Source organism: Pocillopora verrucosa, chromosome 8 (genome assembly GCF_036669915.1).
Source record: "Pocillopora verrucosa isolate sample1 chromosome 8, ASM3666991v2, whole genome shotgun sequence".
Taxonomy (NCBI): domain Eukaryota; kingdom Metazoa; phylum Cnidaria; class Anthozoa; order Scleractinia; family Pocilloporidae; genus Pocillopora; species Pocillopora verrucosa.
The window spans coordinates 21,058,189-21,071,703 of record NC_089319.1 but is presented as its reverse complement, the minus strand read 5'-3'; the positions used below and the strand labels follow the sequence as shown (position 1 = coordinate 21,071,703).

General features: G+C 39.3%; 2 protein-coding genes across 2 annotated transcripts; one reads left to right on the top strand and one right to left on the bottom strand.

Moving 5' to 3' along the window:
• Nucleotides 1-6,441: 6,441 nt before the first annotated feature.
• Nucleotides 6,442-7,406, top strand: LOC136283055 (forkhead box protein C2-like). Its single transcript, XM_066171222.1, has one exon. The coding sequence runs from the start codon at nucleotides 6,555-6,557 to the stop codon at nucleotides 7,404-7,406; it is 852 nt and encodes a 283-aa protein (XP_066027319.1). The 5' UTR covers nucleotides 6,442-6,554.
• Nucleotides 7,407-10,375: 2,969 nt separating this feature from the next.
• LOC136283191 (uncharacterized) lies at nucleotides 10,376-11,992 on the bottom strand. Its single transcript, XM_066171622.1, has one exon. The coding sequence runs from the start codon at nucleotides 11,990-11,992 to the stop codon at nucleotides 10,376-10,378; it is 1,617 nt and encodes a 538-aa protein (XP_066027719.1).
• Nucleotides 11,993-13,515: the final 1,523 nt, after the last annotated feature.

Below are 13,515 nucleotides of genomic sequence, written 5' to 3'. Positions count from 1 at the left end.
AACAACTAGTAACTTAACAATCTGAACGTCTCAACGTCTCAACGTCTCAACGTCTCAACGTCTCAACGTCTTAACATGATTTCTCGGTATGCAGCTGACGTCATACATTTATGCAAATTAAGCGTCCGCCATGTTGGTGCTCATCTCAGGTGTGAAATTTCAAGCAAATATATCGCCATCTCTACCGTGCCCTCTTTCAAATACTTTGTTTTATGGGTATTTCCGGTGAAAAAATCCAGAATCACAAGAGAATATTCTCCTTAGGATATCTGTGCTTTTGAACTAAGCGGAGGGCTTAGAAAGCCACGTTCGAGCGATATTTTAAGAAAATTTATGTGGTTGGTGTCGATCCAGTAACCATTCGAAGCGAGCACTGAATTCAACTCAGAATGTCTGTCCCTGATAGAAGTCTCGGACCTTCTTTCTAATTTAGTTCTGGAGACAAGTTATTGTGCAAATGAGCAATTGAAAGCATTCAAAAGTCTTGAGGCGTACAACCAAATGGTGTCTGGCTTGGTAACATCGGTCCAAGGAGCAGAGATTGTGAACAAGATTGTAGTTGTGGCGAAGGTGAGGCATTCGCAACGGATGAACGATCCTCTTGCAGACATTTGGATTGTCGCAAAAAGTGAGACACAAATGTACGTCAAGAAAAAGGAACGAATATAGTATGAGAGACATACAAAAAGTTCTTCAATCATAACGCACCGATCCCAACGAACTACCTCACGGAAATGCTCGGCTTAAACCTTAAAGAAAATTCGTTTTAATTCATTGAGGAGAGCTTCCTCCAAAAACGTAGAACTACTTTGGGTATGAAAATAGCAGTGTTATTTGCCAATATTTTCATGGCGGAAACTGAAAAGAGATTAATCCAACAAAGCGAAACCAAACCAAAAGGATGAAAACGTTACATTAATGACGTTTTCTCCCTTCGGGATTGCGACAGAAAAGAGGTAAATCGGTTCATTAAGCGGGCTAACTATTTCCACCCTACTATAAAATTTACGACTGAAATATCAGAGAATCAACCAAATCACGTTTCTCGATACCGCGGTGTTCAAAGGGGAAAGATTCGCAAAAAATTCCATCTGGGACATCAAAACTCATTAGAGGCAGACCGAGACTTTCCAAATGACGCACTTCGCCTCGTGTCAACTTTGCCTCTTGACAATCGGCCTATAAACATACGCAAAAGCCGAAAGGTCACGAACGTTTATTGCCTTTCGTCACAACGTACCACCCGGAAGTTAAAAATTTCAAACAAATATTGATGGAAAAATGGAGTCTGATACACAATCAGCCCTTGCTGAAAACAGATTTTACAAAACCTCCGATCGTTTTTGATAAAAAGGGAAAATCTCTTTAAGACATGCTTGTGAGAGCAAAAAATATAATTTGAAGGTAGTAATGCGACGCGACCACGAAAGCCACATGGGGAGTCCGTGCTAGTCTATCTTTACTTTTATTCTCACATCGTGTCGCTGCGACTTATCGCTTGTATCTACTTTCTTCTCTTCTCTGTTGGCAATTCTTCTTCGAAGGAAGACTTACTTTTAATAACTGATGGTATTCGATAAAATCCAATCCCTTTGTCCCGATCACTTCTGCTTCCACAGCCCAAAACTACACAAAGAACAATTTCTACTTTCTCACTCACACCTTACTACAAGCGCATTTGTAACTATTTGTTTGGGCACCAACATGGCGGATAGCAACCGTCGTCAAGGCAAAAGTCACGTGGGTGAAAACCAAGAAAGATTACAAGTTAGGGTTAATGTTGGGTTAGGGGAGGGGTAGGTAAGGGAACTTAATCGTGCTAAAAGAGGAAACCGAATTTTTCCAAAGTCATATGGCGGAGTTATGTAGCCTCATGTAACGAATCACGGCAAAAAAACATGCGTTCACTGTTTATTTTCCGAAATGGCGAATGACTGAGAAATTCAACATTAAACTGACGTTTTCCGATACCTGAAAACGTGCGGCAAATTCACTGCTCACCCTCAGTAAAACTCAGGAAAAACACGAAGTTCATCGCAAGTTATCCAGCACCAGGAAAATACCAATGGATAGCCTGTTCTCCTGAAAGTTTTTCTACAGTTTTTTGGCCACAGATAAAGTTGTTTAGACAAAAACTAATGAAGACATCAGACCTACAAGTTTGTTTATTAATTCAAAGCGACACGAACTGTAACTTTAAGTTCAAAATTCGTTTAAACGAAAGGAAATCAATTGTAAATCAAACCAAAAAAAAATGAGATACAAAAAAAACTTCTAATAAAACAAATAATTAACAAGCATATACTCGCGACTGATGCTTCATGTTCTATGTAAGTTAAACGTTACTGGTCATGATATAAACGATTCATTCTCACGACCACAAGAAATCAACGTAACCTAATACATTCGAGTTAAATCACCAATTAATACAACAGTTTATAACTTTATTTTCGTACATTAAAACAGCCTGAAGAAATGCCAGGAAATTTGATCTCAGCGCTCCCGGCATCTGTCGAATAAAGCAAAAAATATAAAATGACAAATTCTGTTCTTAATTCATACTTCATTTCACAGCCGGATGTCTAAAAACTGCGTGTTACGCAAGAGAAAGCTAGGACCGAAATGAGACCGCCGGTCGCCGGAAATGGACACCATTTCAAAAAATATGAAGATTTCTCGGATGTTTTGCTTTCTAAGCACATCATACGTCTCAAAATTAGACAGAAATTCAACCAATTAACCTCTATATGTAACTTCTCCCCAAAATATCCAAACATTATGCAGCAAACAGTTAATGAGAATACTTAAACTTATTAGATTAAGTTTGTTATCTTGATCTGCCACCAAATTCTCAAAACTAATTTACAAGGAAATGTCCAGCAGTCTGAGGGGAGAATTAACAATCAGATTTTGTGAGTTCGGGGTAAAAGGATATTCATAACCAAAACGAAATTATAGTATAATATAATAATATAATTTTCCAAGCCAAACCACGCTTTTTGATTCTAAAATTATCATTTCTAAATCATTAAGTAACTGTGTGCACTTTCCACATCACTCAATATTTACTTGGCGGCCTAAATGTTTAGAAACTAATTTTTCAGAGATAAATCTGTACTCACATTTGATCTAAAACCTCTCTTCGTGTTCTTGAGGCATCTTCGCGGGTCTCTCGTCATTTTCTACAGGCTGCTTCTCAGGCGGGTTATTACATCCACTCAGTCGTCTTCTTCCTCTCTCTTTCACTCTTTCTTTATTCTTCCACAGCTTCAAGTACAGGATTGTCACAATTACACCAAGAAATGCACCAAAGAGTGCACCATATAAAAATTTTTTCATCTCTGGCACGGTTATCGAATGAACCTCGAAAATGTTTGAAGATTTTATCTACTGCGGCTTTTAAACACACAAGCATCGTCAAACAACCCTCTAGTTTCCACCACATCCGCACAAGTTCAAAGGTCGACCAGACGAAAGAACTTTATTTTGTTCTTAAAATAGCATTCTTCTCATGTCACTCAAGCCAACACTCTTGAAGCTTATCAATTAGCACATGCTAATTTCCGTGTTTTGTTATCATAAATGACATAAAAGGGACCAGGGTAATATTTAGCATGATACCTATTTGTTTTCTTTTATTTACATGATAGAATACAGGTAGAAATTTTTTCATCTCTGACAGGGTTATCGAATTATCGTGACAGGGTTATCGAATTATCGTTATCGAATTAACCTCATTAACCTAATTAATGGAGTGTTAAGCTGTGTATGTGGCCCGAGATAGCAGCACTCACTGCGATTGGCTGGCGCGCTTAAAATTGCATAACCGGCCTGCTACATAACTGGGTGTAATTCGATCAAGAGGTGACAAACGAATTTACATCTTATTACAGTGTGTCTATTTTGTGCGCGTGACTCGTGCAAAGAGCAGATATCAATGTTGATATATGTTGATATGGTGTTGACAGCAGAAATAATGCAATTGGTTGGAAAAGTAAAAGGGCAATGAAACGGTAGCTCTGCTCAGCTAATGGAGTGATAAGCTGTGTGTGTGGCCCGAGATAGCAGCACTCACTGCGATTGGCTGGCGCGCTTAAAATTGCATAACCGGCCTGCTACATAACTGGGTGTAATTCGATCAAGAGGTGACAAACGAATTTACATCTTATTACAGTGTGTCTATTTTGTGCGCGTGACTCGTGCAAAGAGCAGATATCAATCAAAGTGCATGCAAGGACGCTTTTATCAAATCATTTACGACCAAGTTCAAAGCGGGCATAATTTTGAGCCGTGATGTCCATGTATCCATATCCAGCCAACTCGCCTGCCACAAACAACAACATGATCACGCCGATGTACGGAAATCAAGGCTACGAATTTTATCGGCCCACCGCGTCTCATTACTCGTCCGTTCATTTTCCTGTTTATCCCGCACACGGACAATATCAAGCGAGGCAAGATCGCCTCTATCCTCCTATTCCACGCACTCAACATGTGCCGCATCAAAGACACGAGATGGTAAAGCCGCCATACTCTTACATCGCGCTTATTGCTATGGCAATTCAGAGTGCACCAGAGAAGAAAATAACACTTAGTGGAATATATCAATTTATCATGGACAGATTTCCGTATTATAGAGAGAATAAACAAGGCTGGCAAAACTCTTCTTTTAACCTCGAAAATGTTTGAAGATTTTATCTACTGCGACTTTTAAACACACAAGCCTCGTCAAACAAACCCCTCTCTATGCTCGTTCATGACGTCACTTTTTCTCCAATAGGCCAGCCTTCGTCGCAACACATCCGGCACCAGTTCAAAGGACCAGACGAAAGAACTTTATTTTGTTCTTAAAATAGCGGTCTTCTCATGTCACTCACGCCAACACTCTTGAAGCTTATCAATTAGCACATGCTAATTTCCGTGTTTTGTTATCATAAATGACATAAAAGGGACCAGGGTAATATTTAGCATGATACCTATTTGTTTTCTTTTATTTACATGATAGAATACAAATAACTGACGTTTTAAATCCTCAGGATTGGCTTTGAATGCTTTTACCTCGCATATTAAGTTGTTTTGGTACGTAACAACGTACTCAAACCGAAAACGCCAAATCCGTTGTTTTCTTGAGACAACCAAGCGCGCTAAAAGATTACGATAAAGTTCTTGACAAAAAAAAAACGCAACAGAAGAGGTCCTATCGAGAACAGTTAGATCAGAGACTTCAAATATTATTAAAAAGATTTCTGCTCCTTACATTCTGGACAACGATGACAGATATAAAAATAATATGTAGCCATGAAATGGCAAGAGAGGCTGTAGCTTTGACAGTAAATGACACCCCATTACAAAGTTAATTTGATTTAATCCGAGTAAGTGCTGCTCTCTCAAGGAATAGCTTGTTGTGCTGCCTCGATATAAAGCCTCCAGCCAGGTGTAGAGCAAGGGGAGCTTGATCATGGTGAACTAGGAGTCACACAATTATTTAAGGTTTCTCTCGTGCAATACTCGACGTATGAGGACTCAAACCGTATATAACCATAGAAAATACTTTTGATCATTAAATCATCCACAGCCGCGGTGATTATGAATGTCTATGTAGCCTCAGACGTCGAGAAAGATTAAGGACGATTGATTATACAGGGAGAAAAAAAACCTCTTGATATACAACAAAGGTTAATGAAGGATTCGATGGAAATTGATGATTAATAAGATTTAGTTCTGCTATAGGTGATAATACCCTTTTTCTGCTTTTGTCATGAAAATAGTGGCAAAAGTTAAGCCTCGGCCGTTGTAGTGTTCTTCTTCTGATAAACATCTCACTGAGAACAACGACCCAAATCATATTTCCAATAAATTCATCACACAGTCGCTAAAAGAATCGGCTATGACATTAAAGACCGATGTACCCCACATGTTACGGGTATTCACTTCTGTCCAATGCAGTATTTCCAGATGGCTCCCTATTGTCCCATTTCGGGACAAACCTAACCAAACAAAAAACACCAGCGCACACTTAACCCAATTTGCGGTAACTACTCTCGCAAATTCTAGTCTGGAATGATTGCGCTTAGTTCGAAATAACACGCATGGTTTTACGCTTTGTGAAGTGCCCCGTTACAAGCAATTAGTACACTTCCCTTGTGGCGTGTCGCTCTTGCGCCAATGATTTCTGGCTACGCGTATCATAAGCTGAACAATTGCTACTTGTTGATATGGTGTTGACAGCAGAAATAATGCAATTGGGTGGAAAAGTAAAAGGGCAATGAAACGGTAGCTCTGCTCAGCTAATGGAGTGATAAGCTGTGTGTGTGGCCCGAGATAGCAGCACTCACTGCGATTGGCTGGCGCGCTTAAAATTGCATAACCGGCCTGCTACATAACTGGGTGTAATTCGATCAAGAGGTGACAAACGAATTTACATCTTATTACAGTGTGTCTATTTTGTGCGCGTGACTCGTGCAAAGAGCAGATATCAATCAAAGTGCATGCAAGGACGCTTTTATCAAATCATTTACGACCAAGTTCAAAGCGGGCATAGTTTTTGAGCCGTGATGTCCATGTATCCATATCCAGCCAACTCGCCTGCCACAAACAACAACATGATCACGCCGATGTACGGAAATCAAGGCTACGAATTTTATCGGCCCACCGCGTCTCATTACTCGTCCGTTCATTTCCCTGTTTATCCCGCACACGGACAATATCAAGCGAGGCAAGATCGCCTCTATCCTCCTATTCCACGCACTCAACATGTGCCGCATCAAAGACACGAGATGGTAAAGCCGCCATACTCTTACATCGCGCTTATTGCTATGGCAATTCAGAGTGCACCAGAGAAGAAAATAACACTTAGTGGAATATATCAATTTATCATGGACAGATTTCCGTATTATAGAGAGAATAAACAAGGCTGGCAAAACTCAATCCGACACAATCTTTCTTTAAACGAGTGCTTCGTCAAAGTGCCAAGGGATGATAAGAAACCGGGCAAAGGAAGTTTCTGGAGTTTGGATCCCGAGAGTTTGAACATGTTCGAGAATGGAAGCTACCTGCGAAGACGAAAACGCTTCAGAAAGAAGGATAAAACAACGTCAGAAAGCAGCAACAACACCGAGAATCAAGACAAAAAGGAGCATAGCACTTCCGCCGACACAAAGACAACAAGCTCTGAAAACTCAACAACAACTTCCGCTGCGCAAGAAAAGGCTAAAGAGCATGAGACGCTAACAAGTAGTACACAGATAGCTCGGGCAGAATCCTTAGAGTCTACCGCAAAATCAGAGAGTAAAGTAACGCCCGCCACAAAGGCCAGCCCACCATCCTGTAAGCGTGAGTGCATCCAGTACCGGACTGAAAAGAACCTGTGTTGCTGTAGTAAAGTCAATAACACCGACAGCCAATAAAAACCGTTGATTTGTTGTAATGACGTCAGTAAGGAAACAGAAGTCAATGCTATTTGGCAAAACCACATTCCATTGTTTTATGTACTTGTTTTGATATTTTAGAGACAAAGGAAGACAAAGGAAATTAATAAAGGAATAAATTAATAAATCAACCAAGAAATTATTAGAGAAGAACGCGCACAACTGGGAGCACTCCAGTTCCAAGTTGTACGCTCAACTTGGAACACTCCAGTTCCAAGTTGTGCGCATAACTTGGAACAAAAGTGTCCCAAGTTGCTCTAAATTGGTCACGGTAAAGAGTTTCTAAAGCTAACTCGTCCTATATTCTTAATGTATAACCAACTTTGAAGCTATAGTATTTTTCTGCTGTAAGTTAATAATGTCAGAGCTATGCTGCAATTTTAGAACATACAGGTCTTAACTCCGATATTGATTTGATTCTCGTTCCATGAGTCATTTTGTTGTTGTCTTCATCCTTTTCCTTTGAGAATAATATTCTCTCTCCTGTGATGTGATCGGTTACGCCTGTCTGTTAATAAGCGTCGTTAATATGCTCTTCCAAAGTAGCGGTTTAGTTTAGCTTTCGGCGATAATACCTTTTTTCTATTTTTGACATGAAGATATTGGTAAAAGCCTCAGCCGCTGTATCTCGCTTCATTCCTCAAAATTAGTGCGGATCAGTCTTTTGACTACGAGTAGAGTTGCTTAGACTAAGATTAACACAAGTCAAACAAGTCTGTTTATTATAGTGACACGTTTCAACAAAAGGAAGTCAATTGTAAATCAAACAATGAAAAAATTATAATGAGATTCTGGCAAGTATTACACTCCCTGCTGCAGGATGTGCAAAGTTGTGCTTCCTTAGTGAAATGTCAAGACGAAAATGGCGTCATTACGGTTATTCGAGATTCTAAATTTCTCCTTGAGTGTCAACCTTTAAACTCCCTGCAGTGATTAAAATGTTACTTCCAGGAAACCACATCGCCATCTGTTGTATCAAGAGGGGATTCCCCGTTGGATGTCGTTTGAATAATTGTCTATTGCTTTAAATGTCACGCTATTCTTGGCTTTGTCTTGAGTTTTCCTTTGCAACTATGTGGATGTCTTTTATAAGCCCGCTTTAGATGTTCTATTTTGGTAGACCGAGATCGTCAGGATCAGAATTACATTTGAAGAATTCATTAAAAAATCATAGGAGTCTGTCACCATTTTCCTTTCCCTAAAACGTTATTTTATTTCGCCTGGTCAAGGAAAATGTACCGAGCGTGAGGAATATCATTCACTTTGCCTGATCAAGCAAACCAAATCAAACACGAACAATTAACGAGGCAAACAACTGAGGGGCTCAGCTTCCAGCCGCCATGAAAGTCGCACCAGCAACATCAGAGCTCATGTGAAGCTTGTTCGTGATCTGTTCCAGGCAAGTGCTCCAAAAATATAAATGGCCGGTAGAAAATTAATTATAACACCTCCTTGCTTCTGTCGCTGATACTGGGTCATATTATCGTTTCGAAAGTCGTCTATGGAGGGTTTGACGCAATTTTGTGATGACGCCGAGGTTGTTTCTAATTGCACTCTTCGAGTTGTTTTGGTTGCATCAAATTCGATCGAGCGGAACCACGGGGATTTGAATTGATTTCTTCCGTTGTAAACGATGTTATTGACTTACAAGGTAGACTTGGGTACATGAAGGAAGGGAAAAGAACTAAAGACTTTTTTTCCCTCGGTTCATTTTGGACGCGTAAATCGAGTGCAGAGCGAACTGAAAATTTTACAAGTTTACTGATGTTAGTGCCCAGTAACGTTCAACTGTGAGAGATGTAAAATTTAACAGGGTGGGGGTACGGATTGTCAGTCTCCAACCATACCATAATTTTTGTCACGCAGCTGTTATAGAGAAAGTTCGTTTTCGTTACTTTCGTCACTTGCCGAATCTTTTACGTTACCTTTTTTACAATGATTTAATGTATCCTACAATAATCATGCTCTATGAAACGAATGTTACACATTAATTAATTTCGCAAATTTCGCTTGATAAAAAAAAATTGCAAAAATAAGCTGACGTGAATGACAAGTGTCATATGATAATATGATTACTCAAAATTCTTGGTTAGGCTGTGTTTCATGCATTCCACAAAAGTGTAAATTGAACAATTCTCATTATTTTTCTAATGATTTTCTCAATTTATTTTCTTTTGTTTTCTCGTGAAAAGGAAAGTAATAAGTCATTTGCGGGTTTTCCTTGTGCAGTTCGGATTCCGTCCGTCCATTATCCTGCTTTCCCTACAAAACTTTCCTATTTGTCATTTCTCAACCACTCTCTAAATCAATGATAAGCCCCCCCACCCCTCCCCCCAAAGGTTCATGGAATCAAGGAACAAGGGCAAAATAGATAAAACTGAAGTAATAGGAGGTTGAAAAGGTCAATGTGTTAACAACTTTTGTCGCCAATGGTAGGTTAATAGCACTCAATTTTCCATTTATTCACAAAAATTATTTATCAATTTTCCCATGATCGACAAATTTTGTTTTCACTTAACGCTTTTCTGGTAGGGAAAGGTTCATCTTCTAGGTTATCAAGGAAAGCGAGATCTATTGTTAATGATATTATAATGTAAAAATATCTCCATTTCATTTTGTATTCTGTATTACATTGAATACTTTATAATTATGTCATTACCTATACGGGTTTTTCCAACATGCATGTCTTGATAAAAGCACTGTTATAACTAAACGCACAATCCTGTCAAGTGTAGAGTTCTATCTTAACTTGACCTTAATATTAGATACCTATGGGCAAGATTTATCTTTGAAGTTGATTCGATGCGAGTCGATTCGATACATCGACAAAGTCGATTCCATATTGGGCTGCGTAGGTTACTGGACTGCTCTTACTGAAGTTATATCGAAACGATTGTAATCGTAAACCAAGAGAAGACTTGGTGCTTTGTATGCTTCATTCTTCAGTTCTAAGTAAACGGCATCTTACAAGGTTGATTCGAAGACTCGTTAAATCTTCCATGTACAATAATTAACAGAAGTGTGCTAGTCCATAATGCTATGAGCACTGAAGTTGTAAGTGCTACTGAAGTATGTCTTTTCCATCTTCTTCGCCAAACAGCCATGACAGCCATGTTCTGATGGTGAATCTCGATCGCGAGGGATACGCTGGTGAAAAACCACTCAATCACCAACTGAAGACAAGTTGTTAGAGCAAAAGGCTCCAACGCTTCTAATAGAGAGGTGTTTTGAAGGAAATTGAACTTATACAAACAGCCGTTGACGGAAACTATAGCAGTTGATTCAAACAGCATGCTCATAATAGTAATATCAGCCATTAGCCTCTCACGGCGAGGAGTGCGAAAACTTCCCCAAGGAGCGGCTGTTCTTTTCCAAATCGAGTGGCAAATATGATCAATGAAGACCATTGCGCTTCTTTCGATTACTTCCACAAACCCGTGAGTTATCCCTAGAATCGCGATGGATTGTAAACTGCCGAGATCTGCTTGTAAAACACGAAACATTATCGCCGAAGAGCCGACCAACGGTGCCAGTAAGACATATGAATATCCCGGATGAATGTAATCCCGGTGAAGCCGCTGAACACAAATTCGTGAGGTAACCTTTAGAACGACTCCAATTAGAGGCGCAAAGAGAGCGATTAATAGTTTGCCATTCATTGTTTGTTTATTAAAAGTTGGGTAGATGATCTCGGCCACCGGAATTGCAAGAATGATAATAGATACAGGAACAATTGCCACTTGAAAGAAAAACGTAATCCTCTGCCTTGTTGATTGTCGTGATAAAAAATGATTTGTTACAAGATGTATTTGCCAAGAAAAACTTAAAGCAACGAGAAAGTACAGTGGAAGCTTTTGTATCGTAGAAAGTTTAGAATGGGACATTCCGAGGGCTTGAAGAGACACGCGGTAAAGTGCATCCAATAGAAATCCACAGCAGCTCGCTAAAATAAGTTTTTTTCTTATTCCCTTGATCTGATAAGGTCGAAAGAGAAATAGGACTACCCCCAAAAAACTATTATACAAGATGTTACAACACATTATATCTGATACTGATCTTAACCATTGAACTTTCACAGGAATGGATTTCTTTGGGTAAAATTCGCAGTTGTTTACAGTTTTGTACAGTAGAAATGAAATCAATATGTATAGTGAACCTATGACAGTAGCAGTTAGAAGTGAGATCGAGGCTCCAAAGTACATTGATTTCCAAGCAGTGTGGAGAGCAGATGGTCTTAATCGCTTCCACGCCATTGCTTTATCTTCGTCATCTTGTGAGCTGTTTTCGTGTGTTTCTTCATTGTCGTCTGATGAGCATGCGTTTATGATTCTTACCTTAGGACTGCAGGCCATTAAATAGTCCAAGCTAGTTGCTTCTCTCTCGCTGTATTCCTGATAAGTAACCTCCTCAACAGGTTGATAGTTCCATTCCAAACCAGTCCCCTGTAGAGGATCGTAACCAAAAGCCATTGATTCAGGTTCTTCTGGGTTGTAATGCTCTGTCACGCCTCTTGTAAAACTGAATACGATCTGGCCAAACACCTCTATCAGCATATTGCTGCTCATGATGCCTTATGTAAACGTCAAATGTCTTAGGTTGTTGTCTGAAGCGAAGAATTTTATTGCTCTCCGCTTTTGTATTTGATGTTAACTTGCTCAGATGAGATTTGATTGTTGTTGTTTCCTGTCAGTTAAGTGGCTCAAGGAAAGGCCAGTGACTCAGTGTTAGACATACATTCGTGTTTTTTTACCTTTTAAATGACACTTTCCTCGCCTCATCTCTTCTTACATTCCTGACTCAAGACCAAACCGTGTGAACAGTCCGGCTGCTAGGGCAGCAGTACGTAAGCTAAAGTAAGTCTCTCCCAGGTTATCTTGACAAACAGTTGTTTGCTTGACTATTTTAGGGAAAGTCCTGTTGTTTGTATGGAATGATTATTAGTTGTCGTGAATTTTATTAATGACAGGAAAGGAAGTTGATGTCGATGTTTCGAAACCTAACAGAGGACATAACTTCCAAGATCTGATTAATTAACTCTCCCCTCTAGCTGCCACACATTTACTTGTAAACTAATGACGAGAATTTGGTGTTAGATCAAGATAACAACTACTGATACGTTTGTGTTTTCTTATCACTTGTTTGTTGGATAATGTATGGATATTATAGGGAGAAGTAAGATGTTAAACACTTTTGAGAGTTAAAGGGTTAAACTGTAAATAAGAGACTTGATAACCTTTTATTGTATCAAATGCAAACGTGGCCGATAGAAGTTATCTGATATCGTCCATCAAGGGACTCTGAGTAGTTTCTAACGAAGCTGCACTGAGTTTGTTTATTTTTATGGGCTGTCCGACAGCATGTTTGGTAACTAGGTTAAGGCTTAACCTAGTTACCAAACATGCTGCCAGGAAGTGATGATGAATCAATGTACCCTCGTCCATTGGAGTAATTATTAACACGTTGTGGCAAAAAACTAGTACGTTTATGATTCGTTCCCGAAATTCTCGCTGTTCATGTTGACCATATTGGCAACTTTATTTTTGATAATATTGATAATTTCAGGGTAACGAAAGTAATTGGTAATATTTTTGAAAATTAATTCATTTGCTGCATTTTACCTGTTTTGAGTTACTCTCGAAACTTTATACTTAATGTTTCCGGTCTCGGTCATATCAGCCGGTTGGCGACTCAAGATCAGCTTCATTTGTTTTGAAGCGAGGCCCACCGACAACTGCCCCCAGGCCTTGCTCTGAACATGTGGTTTCGTAACTCAGGTGGTTGTGGCGCCCAATTAGTGTCTAAAAGAAGAGGTTCGAATCTGGTCGAGGCCTGAACTTTTTCAAGATTCTTTTCTGCAATTTCTTTTAATTACAGCTTACCGATGAGGATCATTTCCTTACATTAATTTCAACCGAAGATAAAAAAAGTTGCTATTTCATTTGATTGCGACTCCATTTGATTTTTTTGAGGAAGTTTTCAAAGATAAATTGAAACTATGATTCGTCACCTAAGGAAACTGTGGTGCTGCGTCGGTGAGAGAGTATGACAGATAATTTAGGGTTAACAACTGAGTTGAAAACGTAAATTG

Bases quoted from the DNA above. Each gene is read 5' to 3' on its own strand.
- LOC136283191 (XM_066171622.1), bottom strand. From the start codon at position 11,992: ATGAGCAGCAATATGCTGATAGAGGTGTTTGGCCAGATCGTATTCAGT.
- LOC136283055 (XM_066171222.1), top strand. From the start codon at position 6,555: ATGTCCATGTATCCATATCCAGCCAACTCGCCTGCCACAAACAACAAC.